Source organism: Acanthopagrus latus, chromosome 21 (genome assembly GCF_904848185.1).
Source record: "Acanthopagrus latus isolate v.2019 chromosome 21, fAcaLat1.1, whole genome shotgun sequence".
Taxonomy (NCBI): domain Eukaryota; kingdom Metazoa; phylum Chordata; class Actinopteri; order Spariformes; family Sparidae; genus Acanthopagrus; species Acanthopagrus latus.
The window spans coordinates 19,791,057-19,814,181 of NC_051059.1; the positions used below are offsets into that span (position 1 = coordinate 19,791,057).

The 23,125-nt window shown below is 44.0% G+C and overlaps 1 protein-coding gene and 1 long non-coding RNA gene across 2 annotated transcripts; both read left to right on the forward strand.

The window, feature by feature from the left end:
• The first annotated feature begins 4,521 nt into the window (after window positions 1-4,521).
• On the forward strand, window positions 4,522-5,993 carry LOC119011381. The gene is made up of 5 exons (XR_005072179.1): window positions 4,522-4,696; window positions 4,813-4,883; window positions 4,992-5,084; window positions 5,242-5,439; window positions 5,559-5,993. It is a non-coding gene; the product is annotated as an uncharacterized LOC119011381 (long non-coding RNA).
• A 5,624-nt stretch (window positions 5,994-11,617) lies between these two features.
• amotl2b (angiomotin like 2b) lies at window positions 11,618-19,824 on the forward strand. Its single transcript, XM_037084796.1, has 11 exons — window positions 11,618-11,872; window positions 12,402-13,198; window positions 13,729-13,897; window positions 15,776-15,920; window positions 16,005-16,094; window positions 16,720-17,015; window positions 17,105-17,280; window positions 17,375-17,476; window positions 17,586-17,782; window positions 17,893-18,024; window positions 18,432-19,824. The coding sequence occupies exons 2-11, from the start codon at window positions 12,486-12,488 to the stop codon at window positions 18,515-18,517; spliced, it is 2,106 nt and encodes a 701-aa protein (XP_036940691.1). The 5' UTR covers window positions 11,618-11,872; window positions 12,402-12,485; the 3' UTR covers window positions 18,518-19,824.
• The last annotated feature ends 3,301 nt before the right edge of the window (window positions 19,825-23,125 follow it).

Here is a 23,125-nt window from a genome sequence, read left to right on the forward strand (position 1 = left end):
CCTCTGACAGCTTTATCTATCCGGGTCAAAGCACAATGTGACTTTTCATCAACTTAAAGAGATTCAAATGATTTTTTCCCCTCCCCAGTTGGTATTGTTGGCCATTTGAATACATCTCAGAATAGATCATTTTCCCTCTGGCCTTCCCCCCCAGGCCTTAAAAATAGACAGTCTGTGTAAAATAAGACAATGAGCGTCTTTTAGTCGACACAATAGAGTCTCTGTTTGTCAGCAGACACATCCAGGCCTTGAGTCGCAACCATTAACATATCTCGCAGCTGAATCATCATCACTTACTGGTAGTAACACCGAAGTTTCGAAGTCATCCGGAAAATAATGAATATTTCCAGTTGACAGTTTAAGTAGTCGTTTGATTTGAACAATAGGCTTTCTGCAAGCCAAGACAGCGCCATGCAGTGAGACAGGGACTGAAAAATGATGGTCTGGTTCGTGTTGAAAGGTGTCAGTAAATACCACGACGCATGACTGATTGTGTCACACTGGGAAAGAAGTTGTTGGGTAAATGAACAGTAAATTCACATGTAGTAAAAATACTTAATACTGTAAAAGGTTGAGAAGTACAGTGCAGTCTGTCTATGAACAATATCAGGATGACCACTGGTTACAATTGATGTTTACAAACCTTAACAAATGGTTTATTAACAGTGAAATAACTAATAACTAAAGTTTAATCAACTGTAAACTTACCATTTACTAATGATGGTTTTTATATGATTTTACCCAACACCTTCCCCCAGTGTAAAATAATCAAGTTGAGGTATTGTCACACTTACATTTATCTATTAATCTATTAGTGAAAATAAAGAATACATAAATATAAACTAGACTGATGAAACACTGGACCTTCTGTGCCGATCTCATTGGAAATCTGATGACGATGCACTGGCCACAGTTTTGTTTTTGGACATAGACTTCCTTGATAAGGATGCCTCCCACTGAAGACAACATCAGTCTATATCAGTGTTTTTTTAAGCCGAAATCTCAAGGGGACACGTGCAAAAAACCTTATACAAGTTGTTATCTAATCGCTCTGTACACATATTTTTTAGGACATGGAATTTTCCTTTGTATTAACACAGTGAAGAGTACAAATGACTGATTTAGTCAATTTAAAACTAAGTCATTACTCTACTAATACATTTATACATTTGAGGACCACTAGTCTGCAGCGTCAGACAAGCCAGTGTGTTGTTTGAGCTCCACTACTGAACAAAAAGTCTATAATAATATTTTTTAAAGCACCATGGCACAACAGAAACTGACAGTCTGAAATACTTCTCTAAAGCTCTAAGAAGAAGAAGAAGAAGAAGAAGAAGAAGAAGAAGAAGAAGAAGAAGAAGAAGAAGAAGAATGGCATCTGCTGTAATCCAAGCCTCTCGAGGCCACTTTCCGTCAGCATAGGGCGAGTAGATAATTAATAAATTTTTCGATTGTTGTCTGAACTTATCCCTCCATCTGTCCAAAACTTTTCAAAGAAGTTCAGTTTGGTTGATATTTGGTGCCTCACATCAGTTCAGTCCTCAAGTAATATAGTCTAAAGTAAAAAATGGCGTTACTTTTGCAGTTGAAGTCAAGAATGTGGAGTATGTCTGATGACTGTACAGAGTTTGACGCTCATTGCACAATTTAACCATGTGGTGTTGCACAATGCCACTTAATGAACGCCATTATTGCACAACATCAGCCTGGCAGCTGTGAGAGTGCAAATAGCAGTGACTTTTCTCAATAGTAGTGACTAAGTCAAGTCGACCCATTGGATAGATCCCTGTTTGTTTCACCTACAGGCTGAATGTAAACTCTCTCATTGAACAAAATAATCAAACTTCCACCGTATCGCTCAGTGAGTGTGTGGTAATACTTCAAGCTGTTGCATCAGACGCACATCTCTCTCTCAGATTTTAATCTTGACATCATGTCCCGAAGATCACCTACCTGCTCACCCTTAACTGAACCCTCACACACACACACACACACACACACACACACACGCCCCCATCACGCCCCCCTCCACCGCTCACCATCCCAGCCCACATTCCCCTCATTGCTTCTGGACCATGGAAAGCCCCTGGTACATTTTCAGAGCTGCTGAGCACCCTATACAGACACAGAGCCCTCTCTCTCTCTCTTTCCACCGAGCGGCCGGCCAAAGCCAGCCATCAGATCACATGCTATGTGCAGCCTCAGCAGCAGAGGAGCGCAGTTATTTGCTGGGGGCACACATGCTGGGGCCCGAATGAATGACTGGCATTCTGGTGACCTCCCAGGATGGCAGCCGACCGCTGGGATGGAGGGCTGTTTTAGGACAGGGTGTCATGGCTTGTTGCTGTGTCATTCGTCTGCGGTAGAGGCATGTTGTCTCCGAGGCAGAAGGCAGCAAAAATATTTTCACACGTCTTAAAGGACAGCTCGGGCTGGTATTTATGAAGCTCCTCAGAGCTATGCAGCAGAATGCTGTGGTTGTGCCCTGAAGATGGGGATGACTGAGGCTTTAAAAGGATCTCTTTTGTGATTCAAGAACATTTTTCTCCTATTTTGAGACACTAATAAATCCGGGCTATTAGCCACAGCAAAGCGTAGCTTCTTGCACAATAATGTGGCCCTTTTAAAAAAGGCAAATGTTTGTTTGTCTGGCTGCTAGCCCGCGGTAGATTAGCTTTCATTATACAACTTTATGGCTTGTTTTCCATCTTGACACTTGACCTGTCGAGATTCCTGTCACATACCAGAAGTACAGTTACTTTAGGCAATAGCAGATGTGTGCACCTCTGTGTTAACTCAAAGAGGAGCGAGAGAAAAAGAGGCGGCAGAAACAAGGGGATGGGAAGAAGAGTGGAAAAGGGAACATCATTACAGTGACACTCAGCTATTTGCCCTCAGTGCTGTATGAGTAATACGTCTGAGAGCAGAGGCCAAATATTCAGAGTGTTTTGAGACCGTAAAGTTGCCATGGTGATGTCAACATGTAAATCTCATGCGTTAAAGGTGTGACATGTAAGCCTTTTATTACCCAATAGCAAAATTCCCATAAAACCTATGTGGAATTGGGTTGTTTGTGAATACCTCAACTATTAGTTCACCAGGTTGAGGAGAATTTATGTTTTGCAGGCATTTCTGTTGCAAAGCTGCTCTAATTAGCTCGCTCCCTCCTCCCTCCATTGTACAGCTGTTTTGTCGCTGTCTCCCAAAAACGACAGTGTGTTTGGTTGGTTAATGTTATGTCCATCCACCTGCCAACAAATCTCAATAAGAGCTTCTTACAGCCGTGCCAAGTGAGAGCTTCCAGTCAAACGGCTTATTTTAGCCCTCCTTTCGCTTTTGAATGCTGGTAATTTCCACGAAGCAAGGCTCAACATAAAGGAGGACTTCTCGGATATCAGGACCGAGGAGAAAAATGTGGATCTTCCAGTTCTGCAGACGGATGTGGTCTCTTTGAAAACACACCTGAACATCACAGATGATTTAAAAAAACAGATCTAAAACAGATTTAAATCCTGATATTCACTTTGTGATGACATCCACTGTAAGATGTTTGTGGTGGTTCATTGCAATCTATCTGCCTTCATGCTGAGAGTTAGATGAGAAGATCCACGCCGCTGTTAGAATCTGTCCACATTTGGTATCATCATCCGTCCTGAGCGATCCAATCACAGGAGGACAGATACCTTGAGGATGTGTTTGAGATCAGATCACATTCAGTGGTGGTCGGAGCTACATATGGCCACATGCAGCACATATGTGCTGGGCCACATTAATGCATTGCCTACTCAAGTGACGTCCTCCACGCAACAAGAAGAGGAAGAAAGAGAAGCCACAACAACAGGCAGAATGGATTACACACTGTCTGATATCCATGTGATTCACTTTAATGCAAACTTCGTGTCCAGGCTCTTCTATCCTGCAGATGTTAGGAGCAGACACTTGTGAACACGCTGTTTCAACTAACACTTTAACTAGTAACCGCAACATCCCCCAGACTCCCTTACAAATCATGTGAATTTAAGAGTTGTTGAGTGACGAGAAACTTCAGCATTGTTGTTGATTGGCTACGGCAAATTCTGAATCATTCATGACTTCTTGTAAGTTGGGCATAAAATTCAATATATCAAGTTGTTTCTTTCCTTGTGAAAGAGTTCAGTTAGTTACTTCAGTGTTGTGCCAGCCTGTTCTTGTGTCTAAAGTCCAACATACCTGACAACATTTTAATTGATGGTAAACATGTCACATTTTTACTACAGTAAACAGTAACCAATATAGCCAACTGCTTTGATGCCACTCCCCTTGAAAAAATTGCTATATTTTGAGACTTGCATCAGGAGAAACTTTATTAGCTTTGTGAAATACTGTCTACAACATCATATAAGCATGTCTGATGGGTATAAAGCTGTTTTGTGGAAAACTTGAACACAATACGAAGACTACAGCTGATCGCCAGCTAGCCTCAGTGCCTGCATGAGAGGAAGAAACTCTCCACACCACCAGGTGGCGGTAGACTGGATTGGTCAATCACAAAGGGGAAGTCTTCGGACTGCCTCTCTCACTGGTGAGTTCCACTGCAGATTCTACATGCTCAGTCCGTGGAAAAGCTGTCGACAAGGGCCAACTGGCGCCAGTGGTGCGGGACAGACCAGAAAAACTATGGCCACAGGCTCTCACAAATATGGCCCCGACACTGATGGTGAGTCAGGGCCCTCAGACACTGTGACTTCATGAGAACGTTGACACATTCTCCCACAGTGACTAAAGTATGAAAACAAGTTGAAGTACAGCTTGTTGTTTTTCTTCTGATTCCAGACTTTATGCTTTGCTAAGTTAAGCTAACCAGCTGCTGCCTGTAGCTTTCAGCTTTAACGTACAGACATGAGGTCGGTATGGATCTTCTCATTTGTCTCAACAAAAAACAAAATACCTGAATTCTATGCAACATCTTGTGGATAGAAGTTGATTGATTACCCTTGTCTCTGTTCAATCAGCTGTTTTGATGCCAGTACAACAAACCTGCCATGTCTGCGACTGCCCCACACATCTGTTTTGTCATCTTTGCACACTTAACAGATTCATGTCCTGTGAGTCACGTCTGAAGTCTGTTTGTTGTAAATGTCTGGAAATTCCCTTGATCGCAGCCCGACTTGCCGCGGCATGCAGCGATTCCTCCACTCTTGGCTTTAAATAAATAGCTCATCATTAGCCAGTTTCTTTTTTTTCTTTTCTACCTCTCTACAGGTGTCTGAGACGATCACGCCCACATGCTTGCCTCGACATAATTTCATCAGGCCTCACAATTCAAAGCTTTTGCGAAATACGAATACATGGGAAGCTCGTCGTCAGTGGTTTCCTGAGAACAGGATACCACTTGAGTGCAGCGCACCTTGTCCTTATGTCCTATTGTGTGCTGTGTGAACGAGGAAGCCGTCCATGGATGTGAGAGCCAAGGAGAGGAATCCATCCCGCTCCTTCCAACGCTATCAGTTGCATTCCTCACCAATCCTGCCATATCAGATGACCTTGTCTGCTATTCTGTGTCATTCTTTCCCACACAGGCCGACGCCGCAACACGCATCCTGTTCTATCCAGTTCCTTTGAGTCGTTCTCAGGCCGGATACAGACATCGTAGTCTCTGATCATCCATGAGTTCAAAGCAATCTACAAACTTCAAGATAAAGATAGAGACAAAGAGTCACACATCTCATTGTTTTGTCTTTAATTTAGCACAAATCCCTCCTCATACAATCAGTTATTTAAAGCTTGACGAGTGAAACAGCCTTCAGCCCATATATTGTGTCCTGATACGATCTTAATTACAGGGCGATGAAGGCCTTATGTACTACAAGCCTGTTGAGTAGTCGACTCCCCGCTGTTTTGAAGATGGTTTGTTTACAGCTGAAAGGAAAGTAACAGCTCCCTTCATCGTGTACTGTATATACTTAAACACATGACGCTGCATTTGCAATAAAACAATCTTTTGTCGGGTGTAAGAGTGTCATCTCATCTCTCATCAGAGTCTCATCTCCAGATTGTCAAATACTGAAGCTTTGGTTTGGCCGCTCAGGGGGTCATGAGTCAAGTTAAATCATTAATTCGAGATGTTCGAAAAAATGGTCTTATCTGCCTTCTTGCTGAGAGTTAGATGAGAAGATCAACGCCGCTCTTAGAGTCTGTTCACACTTGGTATCAACCTTCGGTCCTGAGTGATCCAATCACAGGTGGACAGATAAGTCTAAGTTAAGGATCAGAGCATATTCAGTGGTGATCTGGGCCACATACGACCACATGTATGCACATGTGTGCTGGGCCACATTAATGCATTGCTTTCTCAAGTGACGTCCTCCACGCAGCAAGAAGAGGAAGAAGAAGAAGCCACAACAACAGGCAGAATGGATTACACACTGTCTGATATCCATGTGATTCACTGTAAGGCAAATGTGTGCAGGGCTCTTCTATCCTGCAGATGTTAGGAGCAGACATTTGTGAACACGCTGTTTCAACAACTGAACTGGTAACCGCAACATCCCCAGACTCCCTTACAAATCTTGTGATTTTAAGAGTTGTTGAGTGACGAGACACTACAGTAAATTCTAAATCATTCGTCCCTCCTTGTGTGAGGCATCAGTTTGTCACTGCATCTTAAAGTGTCGTCAGGATCTATAAATTTTGAAAAACAGTTTGGAAAACACTAAAAACGTCTTTCGACACCCGTTCTGAACATTTTCCAGTAATTCTCACTTACCAATCTACAATATTTGCTCACATTTCATTGCATAGTACGTACTTGGCATGTAATTGGGTCAGAGCAGCTGCTCCCGGGTTCAGACCTATTTGCCAGAAGGTAAATTAATCTGCCTTTCATTTAAGACTTTACAGGTTTACTGTGCAAATGCGCTGTGAATTTATAACCGAAACTTAATCCAGACATGTGGTTGATGCTGCGTTCAGCTGATCCTTTAATGGTGCTGATTGCTGCGAGCAAATGGTTTTGAAATATTGAATGCAGATCAAATGGAACATGAAAAAACGGAGCTGGGATAAAACTGGTTTTGCTGTGAAGTTTGTAAAACAGATATTGTATGTTGGGGTTTGACCGTCAGTGTGAAGTATTTCAAGTGTTGCTTGTTTCTGCTGACAGCAACTATATATACAGGATACAAGCAAATTCAGTGCCACTCAATCCATTATTTAGTTGCTAAATATGAATCAATTCATTAATTGAGCCATTTCGCAATGTGTGTTGAGAGGTGGTTTGGATTCTGGGCTTGGCAGGATGTGTTTGTTCCCATTAAGCAGGTCTGAAAAATCTATTTTTGAATAGAGGAAATAGAAAAAGGCAAGTCTGAACACGAGCGCTGAGTTCAGGACGGGGAGAAAAAGCCCCGGGAGCCTTTTGGAAAACCGCCAAATTAACTGAACTGAATAAAAAGTTAAACCTATAAATAGGACAAACCCATCATCTTTGTCCTCTTTTTCACTGTATTTACTGAAAACTCACACAATAACAGAACACATATTGTGTAATATTCACTCTGAAATCTTAACATAACTCAGGTGTCTTTATAACTTAAGTTTCCCTACAAAACTACTGTTACAGAGTAGCTGAACCTGTTAATTGTAGGCTACATGTGGTCTAACGCTGGTGTACAAACGATACTTAGTTAATCATAATTCAGTTATTAATCATACATAGCCACAAGTAGATACAACATCCCAACAGCTGTGTTTAAAAAGAATACTAATATCAAAAACATGTTCTGTCTTTCTTTCAGCCACTTTCAGAACAAATGCACACATGAGTCTGACCAAGTTATCGAAGATGGTGGTGCCAATACCACTTTTGCCCACAGGGGGCGCCAGAACCAACAAAGAACCAATGTTTTCTGGCTGCTTTAAATTCTGAAAATGTTTCATGATAGTGGCTTTATATGAGTTTTCTTCGAGGGAAGTCTCCCCCTAAATAAACTAGAAAGATTTGTCTTCAGTATTGTTACTATTATTATTATTTCTGACATCTTTGTCCTAAAAATAAATGAAATACTAGATGATGGCAGTTGAATATTCTGCTACATGATCTCCTCTCTTGTTAGTTGCAGGACAATTGATGTTGTCTCTTTTACGTTACAAATTAAAACTGCAGTAGACGTACATAACTCGAATACAGTTGCATAAAAGTTAATGAAAGAGCTTATTTACAGTAACAGAAATAGCAGTTTGTGCCTTTAAGAGCTCTCCTCTGTTGACACACACACACACACACACACACACACACACACACACACACACACACACACACACACACACACACTGTCTTCCTGCCTCCTCCCTTTGACAAAGGCATTTTTATACTGACTTTAACACACGGCTCAGATGAGTAAATTTAGAGTCAGACTGTTTCCAATTGTGTAACTGGTAGTTTGACTACACTCACTGTTGCCTCATTTGTGCTCATGTTTCCACTAAAACCTCAAGAGCAATATGGTTTTACTGTGCAGAGCAGCAACACAATTGTGTTTTATTTATTCCTCGCTGCCACTCTTCTTTGCACAAATTACTCATGACATTGGGAGTTTTTTTTTTTTCTTTTTGTCTGCTTCGGGGCCTCAGACAGTTCGAACTTTTGTGGCACGCCATTTTAGATGCTCATCTCCTGTAATGACTTTTTGAAAGCGTCCATAATTTTCAAAGGGTCAGCCCTGCATTCCTCTGGAAGTTCACAGGAAGTGTGGCACAATGGAGGACAAAATGGCCAGAGGCGTTGTCCACCAACAGAGACACACACATGCTGACACACACACACACACACACACACACACACACACAGAGAGGGAGCAGAGGAAGTCGTGAGGTGGTGTTAAATGACATGACCAGACTTTTAGAAAGGTGGAGACTGCGCTGCTTCACAGTGTGGATCTGAAATGCAAACATGTTCCACTTTGCTGACCAGTCGCCTCCCTGTTAGTGCCGCCCACAGAGACGCCGTGTCTGCGTTTTTCCTTAAAAAAAAAAAAAAAAAAGAGCCTGTTAAAGAATATGCAGCATCTGAGACATGACGGGAATGTGTGTGTGTGTGTGTGTGTGTGTGAATGAGCCAGAGAGATGATTGTGGACACATACCATCATCAGCCAGTCAATACAAACTCATTCTGCCTATAGATTTTTAGGTCTGATGAAATAGTCAGCCTCAGGCCAGTGGCTGCATAAAGTAAAAAAAAAAAAAAAAAAATTAAATACATCGATCAGTCACAGCTGCCTGCTGTGTTTTGATTGCACACATCTCTTTACGGACTCAGCTCGGGTTTGCATGTGCTCTTTTTCTGCTCTGTTTGTTCGGAGGGAAAATTGTGGTTTGTGCAGAAGCAGCTCCCTGTTCCTGTCTTTCTCTCCCTCCACTGCCCAAAGACATGATCAGCCTGCTATGACTGAAATGTCAACTATTTAAAGGGCCCACAGTAAAAGTCAAAGTCTGACTAAAGTCCTCAACACAGCGGCAATAAATAGCTCTGTCTTGTCTTTTGGCTTGTACAGAAATAAAGCCTGTCATAAAGATTTGCTTTCCCCCCTCTAGGCGGGAAGTTTATCTCGTCGAGGAGACAAAGAGTAGACACGTGTCGAAAGGTGCTGTGGCCTATCAACTGCAGAAGACGCAGCATTTGACCAATTAAATGACCTAATCTGCGGATGGAAGGAGGGTAAAGACTCCGTGACTCTGCGCGTGACCTCGTCTCGGCGGGAGGACGACCCCTGCATGTCTGAGACCCGAACCTGCGAATCAGCGGGAGGAGCGGTGCCCATGTGCAGCATTCTGCAGGCTCTGTTCTGCATCGTGTAGTGTGATGCTGGGTACAAAGGGCCACTGTGTTTGTAGTAATGGGGCATGCACGGACCTCAGATTCCAGGGGACAGCTGCCACACACACATGCACACATGACACATGCACACACACACACACACACACACACACACACACACACGATGAAGGCATGCACAGCCTCAACACACTTGCACAGACAAGAGTTTTTTACTTATCCACAGTGTCCTGCTGTGAATGCCACACAGGCCCAGTTCTCCTGTTTTATTGTGGATGTTTGTACATCACGTTTTATTACGTTGTGCTTATTCACGGCTGCCACCTCAGTCAAGATCCTCATCTTGGTGGGATTTCCTGGTCAAAAAAAGATGAAACAAATAGAAAATGCAAATTAAATGACTCAAGTAATATACTCAAGTACAATTTGGAGATGCTTAACTTGAGTATTTACATGTTATGGCAAACCCTGCTAGTCTTCCAAATGAAATATTCTACTTTTTACTCCACGTCATTAATCAACAGTTATAGTTGCTGCTTGTCAGATTAGGATTTTACATGCAAAATGTGCAATTAGCTAATAAAATGTGAAGTATGCTGATAGACTGAACATCCAAACAGTTGAGAGTATGGACAGGATGAGCTTCACTTAATATGTCAAAGGATCAACAACAAAGATCAGAGGTAAAACTTTATTTTAAGGGTCTAATTCTGAATATTATTTCCTGAAACCAGCAGGTGATTTGAGGCTGGATGAGAGGGGTTTGCCATATTATTAGGCTGCGACAATGAAACCAAAACAACCAAAGAAGTCAGTTTAACAAATCACCTACACTGCCGATAGTGAACACGATAACCACTGAAATTTGATATCAATAGGTTAAAACTTGAAATGTGTTCATTCAAATTTGTTAATGTAACTTGTAAGAGTTTCAAGTCAGAACACAGCAGGATGAAATGCAGAAATGTGAAATTTGTCCATAGTCAAAAAAATTCTTATAGAATGAGGCTTCAAATTATAACTTACCAACAAAACTTTAAGGTCAGTTTGTGCTGATTTAAAGAGGAATTAGTTTACTTTATCACTTTACTTTGCACTGCATGCAAAACACAAGACCAGCCTAAAAAAATATGATTTTTGTCACACTGAATACTTACTTTTGAGAGTCCAGGTGTGTTTTGTTACTGACTCTTCTGTACTTTCAATGCAACATTTTTACATATTGCTGAGTATTTTTAAGTGTGACATTCGAACTTTTACCGAAGGTTTCAAAAAACAAATTCACAATCTGAATTTTAATATTTACAATATTAATAGGGTGAAGATAGAAACTCATTTTTCCATAACTTGAATAAACAAGCTGTTCTCAGAGGAAAATATTTTCCCTTGAACACAGTTTTGTGCTAGGGAGGTGGCAGGGTCCGCCACATGTAAACAAAGTCCTTTAAAGTCAGTTTGTGTGTTAAGTTTATAAAGAATAGTTGTTTGTTTAGGCATAAAAAATGTTCTTCTTCCCCTAAAACTACATAATGGACCTTTAATTAAATGCTGTGGATACAAACACAGCGCTGCCTCTGAAAGTTTCTCTAAAGTCTCGTTGGAGGGATTTTTTTTTTTTTTTTTTTTTTTTTTTGTCTCAAACTGCTCATCCACTGCGCGTAAAAAAGGCTTTTATTCCCCAAACACATTCACCCCAAAGCTCAAATATCCAATCCTATAGCTCTATTTAACTCCTCGCTGGTAAGCCTGCTCCCTCCTCCCCCCTCCTCCCGTGTGGTTTTACGCTTTTGATCCCAGAGGGACCTCGCGTTTTACATTCCTGGCATTCCGACCTCAGTCCCTCCTCGGTTACTTATTATCGCCGCCTGCTCTCTCCACAATCATTTCACAGCAAGAGAGGACCGCGGCAGCCCGTCCGGGGGGAGGAAGATGAGACACGTTTGACTCGAAAGAAACAAGCCCTCATGGAAGCAGTGGATTTACTCTGAACTTTTTTGTTTGTTTGTTTTACTTTACGAGAGATCGAGAACGACGCCGTGCTACAATGAGAACGTGAGCTGGTAAGTGGAGCGTCTTTTTTTTTTTTAATCTGCCTTTAACAAAAAAGACAAACACGAGCGCTAAAATGAATAAAAGTCGCACATTTAAACTTCTAGTCGACAGTCGTGGTGGTGGATTGTGTTGTGAGGGGTTTTTTAAAGGAGGTTTACGGTGTTTTAAAGGAGCTAAGTGCGCTCTGAAGAGAGAGATGAGGTTATTTTCCAGCGCGGTTTTTGTGCGCTTTTGCTCCCCCGTGAGATTGGAATTTTTGGCGCACGCATTTTGTGCCTGCTGTGGAAAATGTCTCCACACTCTCTGTGCTGTCGCTGTTGGTAACTAAACCCACGGCTGCACTGTTGCTCAGACAATTCTCTGACTGAAACACTGATCAGAGAGATTCGTGGAGTTTTTTGTAAGAGGAAGTATGTTTACATGACGTCAAAGTCTGGGTTGTTATTCATGCCTCAAACTTTTCCTCTGCATTCAGAGTATGTTATTGTGGCTCCTGAGACTGATTGTGCTCTGTTCTCTCTTTATGCTCTGTTCCAGGTTCACAGCTGATTTATTCAAATACTTTCAAAAACAAGAAAGAGCTCAACTTGTCTTAGACGATAACAACCGACGCAAAGCGACATGGCGTCCACTGAAGAGCCGTCTGGCACGGTCCTGCATCGGCTCATCCAGGAGCAGCTCCGCTATGGAAACCCCACAGACACGCGCACCTTATTAGCCATCCAGCAGCAGGCCCTGCGTGGAGGCAGTGGCAGCAACAGTGGCCCCAGCAGTGGGGGCGACATGGGCAGGAGCCCACGATCCTCCCTGGAGAGTCTCACCCAGGAGGACCCTCAGTTCCCTCAGCTCTCTGCCAGGCAGGAGCCCCAGGGCCAGGAGCACCAGGGGGACTACCACCACTCAGAGAGTGGCTACCAGCTCTACCAGCTGCACGGGGAAGAGCTGCCCACTTACGAGCAGGCCAAGGCACACTCGCAGTATCTGGCCTCACACTGGGCCCCTGCAGGCCCCATCAGGCAGCTCCACGAGGGGACGCTCCTGCATGAGGGGGCCTTCCACGAAGAGGCAGACCTGATGGAGCTGAAGTGCAGCCATGTGCGGTCACTCAGCGAGCATCGCATGCAGATATCTCTGGAGAGGAACGATGCAGCTGCTAAAGCGGAGGCTCTCAAGAGCACCTCGCACAGCTACCCCGAGCTTCCTTACTACGCGCCGCAGAGCCCGGGCCACAGCCTGGACAAGCGCTGTCCGCCCCCGGAGTACTCAGCCCCCATCCAGGGCCAAGGATTTATCCCCCACCAGGTCCAGGAGCCGATGCAGGCCCAGCAGCACAGGTACACAGACAGCCATGAAGGACGTGATCATGTTTGCATGTGTTTAGAACTGCTTGAACATGACATCACACTCTGAGGTGTAGTTTTTTGTACAAGAGCCAGCCTTGCAATCACCTTCCAGGGCTCATCATTGTGTTTCACAGGCGTAAACACATACTTATCACTGTGAGTCACACCGTAGCCTGCGTACGGCTTCACATATCCTTCTGCATACTTGGAGGAGAGCAAGTCCAGCCCTGTAGGTGTTTGTAATGCCTGGCATAGTGGAACAGGATAGTTTCACATGCTTGTGTGGCCTCGGATGCTTTTTTACCAAAGTATGTTCCTCATATAGGCTTTAACATTCTTCACAGCCGCACTGGAGTCAGCCTGTCTGCTCGCTGGTAGACAGGAGTGATATTTCAGATGCCTTGCACTTTTAAAATCTCTCTGGCTTCATCCGAACATTTAGATTCAGCCGAAGCAGCCACAAATTCAGACACATCCTTTTGAGACGTGAGATTGATCTCTACTTAACATCTCCGTCACAGGTATGTCCAGTCCAGTCAGCCAGAGGAAGTTCCCTGCTACAGCACGTTTAACAGCCTGCCACCTGCTGGCTTGGAGGAGCCCAACCAGGTGGAGCTGCTGCTGATGGAGAATGAGAGGCTGAGGCAGGAGCTGGAGGGGCACAGGGAGAAGACCAGCCGTATTCAGAAGGTAAGAGGAGGAGATCCGTGACAGAAAATGTTACGTTTGAAGCAGCTGACATCTCGTGCAGGTCTCGTCGAAGGGCGTGTCAAATTATTCACCGGCTATTTTGATAATCGATTAGTCAGATCAGGAAAAATAAGTCACAGTTCTCTGACCCTGGTTTCTTAAATGTGAAATAGTCTCTGGTTTCTTTACTCCACTGTGACAAAACAATTTATCAGAGGATGTAATTTTAGGGCTTTGGGACACACTTATCCACATTTTCCACCATTTTCTGACGAAACAACTGATCTAATTAATTGACAATGAAAATATTCATGAAGTTGCAGCCCAAAAAAGGAGTAAGAACACCCAAACTCAAGTTGGACTGGCCAATTTCACGATATTAAAGACAGCCTTTAAAGGTGCGCTATGTTGTTTTAGGGAACAACTTTGAATTAAAAGAGGAAGTCAAACAAACAAACAAACCCTCAATTACTGTCCTTTGTTTGTTGTTTGTTGATGTGTGGCGGACCCTGCCACCTTTTCTGGCTGTGCTCCGGGGACCTTATTTTCCTCTGAGAACAGCTCGTTTATTCAGCTATGAGTTCACTGACACAGTGAACACTAAAGTCCAGAGTTTTAAACCACACCGCGAGGGGCGCTGTGTGGCTTAAGTCGGGGGATTTAAAACATTTAAATTCATTGGGAAAGCCAGATAACATCCTCCATCCCGGCCACCTGTCTGTGAAACACAACCCCAGCCAACAGTTGTCAGCCCACTCCCTCATCTGGACGGGACAGATGAGATCAGCAGCTGCTACCTTCCATACCACAGAGGCACAAACAGAGGTCACAGCCTGCTACTGTGTTTACACACTCCTTTCATTGTGGAGCTGACCTGGTGGAGGCCAGAGAGTGTGTGTGTGTGTGTGTGCTTTAGTTCCACGGAGGCCATAGATTTTCAGCCTAATCTAGGGCTTGTCAGGCAGCAGTCGATCGGGTTATGACCTGCATACACAGCTGACGGGGGTGTGCGTCCACAGCAGGTGGTGGGGCTGCTGGGTAAAAAAAGTGAAAGGTTGCTTTTGTTTTCACCTTCTCACTTATTTTCATGATTGACTCTACCCAAACAGAGCCAAAAAAAAAAAAAAAGTCTGCGCTTTTCTCGTTCAACGCGGTGGAAACGGCCTCCGAGACATTTAACACCTCCATCCAATCTTTGTCAGATCCACTCAGCTCTCTGCTGGAGTTATGTCACATGGTCCTCGCCTTGTCTCAGCCTTAAAGAATGATAATTGCCGGGGTTGGAAAATTTTCTCCGTCAGGCCGCAGCCCTGGGTAAACATGCCTGTGTGACTGCTATAATGGTGGGTTTCTCTTTGCCGTTTCCACAACCCAGGCGCAGGCATGCACACCTTCCCTCTGCTGGCAGTCTTCCCAGACCTCTGTGTGTGTGTGTGTGAGCGTGCTAACTTGTGCTTTGCGGTGTGTTGTGTCAATGCGCGCTCCTGTGCGCTCACACACCTGGAGCTCGAGCTATCAGCCCTCAGGAATGTAGATATAAATCAGTCTCACAGGGAGTGGTGCGGGCTTGAATTCCTTCCCTCAGTTATACCACACACACACACACACACACACACACACACACACACACACACACACACACACACACACTGAGTGTACTGTATACACACAGTCGCATATGTATATCGCGCCTATATCTATGTACTGTAACAACATGAATCAACATTCCAGCTCCTCCCTGGCATGTGAAGTAGGTTAACCATAAATTCCTCTTCTCCACCTTCTCCCTTTCTTCTTCTTCTTCTTCTTCTTCTCCAATCCCCACCCCATCTCTTCCTCCTCCTTTTTTTTCTCCTTCCCTTTTCCGTCCTTTTTCAGTTGGAGCAGGAGATCCAGCGTATCTCGGAGGCCTATGAGACACTGATGCAGGGCAGCAGTAAGAGGGAAAACCTGGAGCAGACGCTGAGGAGGAGGCTCGTGGCTGAGATCAGGAGGCTGCAGGACTTCAACAGAGACCTGAGAGGTACGGACCCGCGACAGAAAACGGCGCAGAAGAACGTCACCGTAACATGAGATCAAGTCTGACTTTGAAACATTTGCATTGCAGAGAACTTGGAAAATGCCAGAACACACGTCGCGAAAGAAGTCGAAGCAGCCGACCACAACCAGCACATCATGGCGAAGCTGCTCGAACAGAGTAAGCAGTTTCCTCCCTCCGTTTCCTGTTTCCTCCTTTCCTCCATCCTCCTTTGTAATCAACATGCTCGATTGGATTGGGGCCTTTTTTTTTTTTCGTAGCGCGGGGCATCCTGCACGCAGGAATGTCACTTGCATAACCTCTGCCTATTTGGTGAGAAGGCCTTAAGAATAGGAAATTCAGTCCACACACCTCTTTGCAAAAGGAAGCGAGCTTTCCTCTAAATCAGACGGCAGCGGTGGAAGTGGTGGAAATGAGGTCCCCCACCTGTTGTTAGTGTGATTTATGTCGTCTGTTTAAGGAACTGGACTCAGGCAGGGTGCTGGTGTTTGTACGGCCTTGATGAGGAATGCTCTGTGCTATGTGGGTCAAAGGGATAGGGCGGCTTTCTCCCCCTTCCTCCTCCTCCTTCCTCCTCTCAGCATTCCAGGAGTGCTTCGCTAAATGAGGAACACTGGCCACCATGTAGCTGGGACTTATTACTGGGGTTGGATTCAAGAGGGAGAATGAGCGAGAACCTCATGCTGATCTGTAACGATTTCATCTCACAGCTCTCGTTTCTTCAACACAAAATGCCAATAAGATCATCACATTAATCGTGCTCTCGTTTTTTTTTTGGTTTCAGATGAGGAGCAGAACTTTGAGCGGGAGCGTGTCGAGCGGGAGCTGGAGCGGTTGCGAACCACAGCGGAGGAGCAGAGCACCAGGGCCAAACGGCTCGAGGAGGCTTTGGACGCAGCTCGCGGGCGAGGCCGCCAGCTCGAGGAGGAGCTCAGGAGGAAGAGGGCGTACGTGGAGAAGGTGGAGCGGCTCCAGAGCGCGCTGGCTCAGCTGCAGTCCACCTGTGAGAAGAGGGAGAGCCTGGAGATGAAGCTGAGGACGCGGCTGGAGCAGGAGCTGAGGAGTCTGAGGGCGCAACAGGTAAATATCCAGACGCAGGGGAACCAAAATGCAAATGCTACAAATTCACTTTTGTATTTCTGTTCTAACACTCTCTCCCCCCATCGCAGAGGCAGTCCCAGCCGCCAGGGGTGACCATGAGCTCTCTCCAGGAGCGCCTGCGCGAGCGCGAGGAGAGAATCTTGGCCCTCGAGGCCGACATGGTCCGCTGGGAGCAGAAGTATTTGGAAGAGAGCACTATGAGGCAGTTTGCGATGGAGGTTGCTGCCACCGCTGCTGCACAGAGGTAAAGATTGCTGGAGCTTTTGCCGGGATGTGCATATTTTGTCAAGCTCATTTGAATTTGGGTTTCACCTAAAATTTTGTCTTTCCCTCTGCAGAGACACGACCATCATCAATCACTCGCCCTGCCACTCTTCGAACAACAGCTTCAACGAGGACCTGCCTGTCGCTGACTACAGGAATCAGGAGATGGAGAACAGGTGCACACCTAGAATTAAAACTCCCGCGTTTTCGGAGGATCTCCTTCACAAACTTTTCCATTCATCTATCTGCTTTCTGACACGTTTCTCTTTTTCTGTTTCGCATCAGGATCCGTGCTCTTTACGCTCAGATCTTGGAAAAGGACGCCGTGATCAAGATCCTGAACCAGCGGCTGCACCATGACCAGGGGCGAAAGGATGAGCAAAGCCCCCGCACGAACCTCCTGAACATGGCGGCGGCGTCTCTCCGACCCGCCTCCTCCACTCCCTCCATCAGCACCACCACCAGCACCACAAAAAGTCGAGGTGAGGAGCACAATGTTGCAAGCTGCTAAAAGGAAGTCTGCACAGATTTCCTGTCGAATAAAGTCTTCGTAAGTTGAACGCGCCGCTGACATTTGTTTGTGATCTTCTAGGTAAGAGTCTCTCTGACGATCAGACTTTGCCGTGCCGCCAGTTCTCCGCTCAGTCTGAACCTGGAACGCTAGAACGGCAGGTGGAGAGAACCAAAGCCAAAGAGGCTGCCAGCACCACTAAGCTCAACAGTGGTGAGTGATCTATCATACATGCATGTTTGTTTACGAGGGGGAGACAAAAATCCAGTAACGCTCCAGTTATAAAACTGGAACGATGAATGATTCATGTGTGAGCACGCTCTTCATGGATGCTCACATTGATTAACCACGCTGCCGCTCAGCCGGCCAATCAGATACGATCTGTCCAGGTCATGGTTCATAATGTGGGCCTGCAGGAATGTGCCTGTGTTAGGAAATAATGCGGATCTGTTGACTGAGCACATTTACCAAAGTGCTCTGTTTGACTATGGAAAATCTCTGTTAACCTTTAGTCACTGATAGCTGAGCTGCATCCGGGACATTTTTTTTTTCCCCACTGTTTTCGCCTTTTTCGCATTTATTTACCCTCTCTTCTTCATCTCTTTCTGTTGCTTCTCCAGACAAGACAGCGCCGAAGAGGTTGCTATTAAACCCGTTCAGAGGCCTGGAGGAGCTGGAGTCGGAGGCGGTGGAAATCTTCATTTAGAGAACTGAGAGGAGGACTTTGAATGAGAGAACCATTCTGAGAATCTGTGAAGAGTGCAAGTCTTTGGATTAAATATTGGATGCAAGAATGTCGTGGAAAGAGGCCAATGCACGAAGAGGAGAAAAAAACAAAAAGGATTGTTTTCACATTTTTTAGAGGCAGAGCTGTGCTCCAACTCACTTACTCTCACTAAGCTCGGACAGCTGCAGGCAGTTTGCCCGACCGAGAGGGAAAAGATGAATCTTCTGAGGTACTCGGACAGTATTGTGGATTGTAATAGGGCAACATGTTCTCAGAGAGTGTATGCCAAAATATTTATATAAATATATATATAATTGCTGCTTTTTCCTTCCCCTTTATTTGCCCCTTATCTACTTCCCAATCCAGTAAATTAAGTAGCTACATATTTATCTTATCTGGTTTCCACATTCCCCAAATATTAACTTAAACCTCATGCTCTTTTAGATAGATATTCAATAAAAGGTTATCTACGTGACCTTCTCTCTCCCACCCCCACAAACAAGTGTGGCGTCAATCTGAGTAACCTCATTCCCATCACATGGATCTTATCTGTTTGGAAGACTTCCCCTTTTTGTCCAATAATTTAAGCTGACATGAAACACTGCTGATCTAAAAAGCTCCCGCTGTCGATGTGTCTCAAGCCCGAGCAGCTGGTTCTGCAGAGGCTTAGGACTGTGTGAACAGTGAGACGCATCATAAATATATTAAAAGACAATTTGGTGGTTTTTTTTTGTTTTTTTTGTTGCCAAACTGACACAAACCTGGTGTTGTATGTAATATTGGGAGGGTGTTGCATCATGGTGTTGATTTCATCATCTGTTGCTTTCTCTGATAACTTCTCAAAGTATGTTTGCATGTGTGATTTCAGTATGTGAGTGTGTTTCCCGACGTGGTGATGCCGGCTGGTTCCGCTCACCACTGTGGGATAAAAGTTGAAAACTACACCGTGTTTGTTTTGTTTTTTTGTTTCGTTTACTGTGAGCTTTGAAACTAACAAAGAGGTTAATTATTATTATTATTATTATTATTATTATTATTATTATTATTATTATTATTATTATTATTATTATATTTTATACAGATGTTTGTATTGTTATTTTAGACATGATAGTGCTTTGAGCCGGATGCCAAAGAGTTTATGTATGTTTGTTGTAAGTTATGTGCCGACAATCACGGTCATGTCAAGCTGTACACAACCAACCGAGTGTTGACTTCAAACAGACATTTCTGTGAACTTCAAAACAATATGCAACATTTCATAAAGCAATAAAATATTCTAATATACATTAACGGGCTCGTTGACTTGTGGATTGTGAAAATCCATCCGTTTTTTTTTTTACACTTGGAACCTGCAACTAGTGATTACTTACATAGACTATATTCACACGGCAACTAAAATATTGTTTTAAAAAGTCCTATAAATGTAAGGAATCTAGCAAATCATTGTAATTTCACTACTTCCTGATTGATCAGCAACTGAAAGTGCAAAGGCTAATGAAAATCCAGAGACAGATCGGGCCAGTTTTTGAGGTCAAACAACTTATTTGATAAAAGAATTTGAAAAAAGAATCCTGGATCCACACCAAGAGTTGATGGGGTCCATTCTCGGCCAAGACCCATCCTCCATCCAACTTCGATGAACATCTGTTTGGCAGTTTTTGTGTGATCCTGTTTACAAACCAACAGGGAGTGTAAACGTAACCTCCCTGGCACAGGTAAGTAACCTGCCAATTATTATTATTATCTATAAAAAGTTTTAGAGTCGTGGAAACCCAAAGACTCTTCATTTTGCATCATAAATGACGAAGAAAAGCAGCAGATTGTTACATTTAAGAAGCTGGAACCAGTGAAAGTTTGGCATTTTCTTTCATTTTCTTTCGATTGACTAACCGGCTGATCGATCCAGGTCTACTTGGCAGATTATATCTCTCTATTTTCTGTTTGCTGATATAAATATGATCTCAAATATGAGCTCATCAATAATTCAGGTAATGTTGTGAATCCTGTCCTCCTGTTTCTCTCCCTCTTCTCTCTCCCGTCGTCACCCTATCTCCTCGTTCCTGCCCTCTCGTTCCAGCACAGAGACGAGTGCTCTTCATTAATGAATACCAGAGCTGCATTCTTTCGGGTTCAACTTTCTCGGGTGGCCTGCTCTCTTGTTCTCCTCTTGCCGTGAAGAGCGTGCTTGACATAGATCACATTCTCATCGAGACACGTAACCCTAGATGTGACAAAGACAGGTTTCTCCCAGATTAGCCGCCGTTGCCGTTTGAAATTCCTGCGTGCCGCCTCCAACCTCTGCAAACATGTGCTGCATTCCCAAATGCTTTTTATTTCCTCCGATTTAATCACACCCAGGGGTGTTTATGGACTATTTCGGGAGGTGCCACTGGATATGAGGATGAGAGAATGGAGAGTTCTGTTATGTGGTGTCTGTTTCAGGGTAGACCTTTCTCTCTCTCACCCACACACACATATGCATGAAAACACACACACACACACACAGATATCGACTTGTACCAGTTTTGGGCGGTTGAGCAGCGATGACAATGGGACTTTACAATGCTGCAGGACAATGACAGTGACAATGAACGGTATGGTGTCATTTGTGTCCTCGCACATGACTCTCCAGTCATCCTGCTGCGTACAGCATGTGTGTGAAAATATAAAATACGACTGTTGCAGAGAAGATTTCACACATTTCAACATTTGAAGTAATAAATCTAGAGATGAGTGGGGAATTAAGTGAGCTGGGATAAATATTTGGTTTGGCGTGCTAAAATGAAAACATAGAACACTAAACTTCATTTTCAGACTTTGTAGATAATACACAGTATGTCCCCATGTAGCCATGTAAATAACACATGTTAACCTTCACAAATGTCCATGTGAAACCCATGAAATCACATTCACACTATGTGATTACGTGTAAAAACCCATGAAAGCACTCATGTTAAACCCATACAAATGTCCATGTGAAACCTTTGCGATTACAAATTTAACTTACGAGATCACATGTGAAACCTACCGGAGTATTATGTGAAACCTGTGAGATTAAAGTACCCATGTTAAACCCCAACAAATGTCCATTTGAAACCTACGAGATCACATGTGAAACACATTAAAGTACCCAGGTTGAACCAATAAAAATGGCCATGTGAAACTTGATATTGCACCTGCAATCTACTGGATCTACAATTCAAATACTTACATTAATTGTTATGGACTATTTACTTGCATAACCTTTTTGGATTCAATTGTGCAGACTTCAGGGAGAAGAGGGTTTGGAAGATACTCCAGGAAAGGCATCACAGTAAGCAAAAATACCAATTTAGGGATTGAGCGAATCATTGCCGTTGAATTCATAGGGTTAAAACTAACACCCTCAACAAATAATTTATCATCATTTCGCGTGGCAGCTTGGAAACATTTGCCCGAACCCTTGCCTAACTCTCTCTGAACAAGCAAAGATAGAATGTATCCTGCTGCAGCGTGCACGTTTAATAGCTGGATGGGGAATATGTTTAAACACCTAAGCATGCCTGGACCTGGGCAGAGAGGATATGAGCTGGAGAGATAGCACGGATGCTTCTGACAGAGAGGCTCACATGGGAAAACACAGAGCAGGAACTGGTGGAATGCGATGCCATCAATCTTATTTATGAACTGAGAGCTCTTATCTTGGCGTACTGACTGACAACATTGTGAAGACTCGCCAACATTCCTCGGCGAATGTGAAAGGCAGCTGACATGTTTCGACTGCGACTCTTTTTCCCAGAATTGATATGATGAAGGGGGATAGAACATAACTGGGAGTCAGGGGTCAAATTCCATTGCGCTCAGACATCCAAGAAAATTGCATTTTCTACACATTTTTCGGGCAGCGTCCCCTCCTCGCTCTGGCTCGGTCGCATGGAAAACTTCATATTGACCACGATCGCCATGAAAGGAATGGGTTTGTTGCTGTGTAAACCGTGGAAATGATCTTCTCACGCTGTGTGTTTGTGTGCACTGTCGGGTTTATTGCCCCGTCCTAATGTTTACAGTTTAACAGCACATTCCTACCAAGCTTCAGCCTTTGAAGTTACAGCACATTCAGCAAATATGCTGATGGGGACTGATTATATCAAAGTAAGACAGTCAAGACAGCAATGCAGATTGTCCTTGACTCACATCGGTACAGTATTTAATATGGCATTTCATTTACTTCTGAATCAGGCCAAACGCTCATTAAGAAAGCAAACTAATAATCTAGACTTCTGAGGATTAAAACACATGAACAAAAGCTGCTGTATGTGCACAGACGCACATACAAACAATCACAGGAAAACAAATGGCTGTCGAAGCTGAGTGTGATGAGAGGTTGATTGACCTCCCCCCTCAGGGATACATATATATATTTCTGACTTGTCAGATACCTAGCGAGCAGACATCCTCAGCACACCCTGCGGGGAAATAAGTAAATCCACGCAGCCCTATATAGTTTCTTTCTCTTGTCATAAAACCCTATAGCATGTTCGTGGACATTGGTTATTAGCGTATCGTGCCCAGAGGGACACAGGAGGTGAGTAACTTGTCACCACCTGC

Coding starts and splice junctions, on each gene's coding strand:
- amotl2b (XM_037084796.1), top strand. CDS start 12,486: ATGGCGTCCACTGAAGAGCCGTCTGGCACGGTCCTGCATCGGCTCATC. Junction 13,199..13,728: donor ATGCAGGCCCAGCAGCACAG/GTACACAGACAG, acceptor TCTCCGTCACAG/GTATGTCCAGTCCAGTCAGC. Junction 17,783..17,892: donor CAGCACCACAAAAAGTCGAG/GTGAGGAGCACA, acceptor GTGATCTTCTAG/GTAAGAGTCTCTCTGACGAT.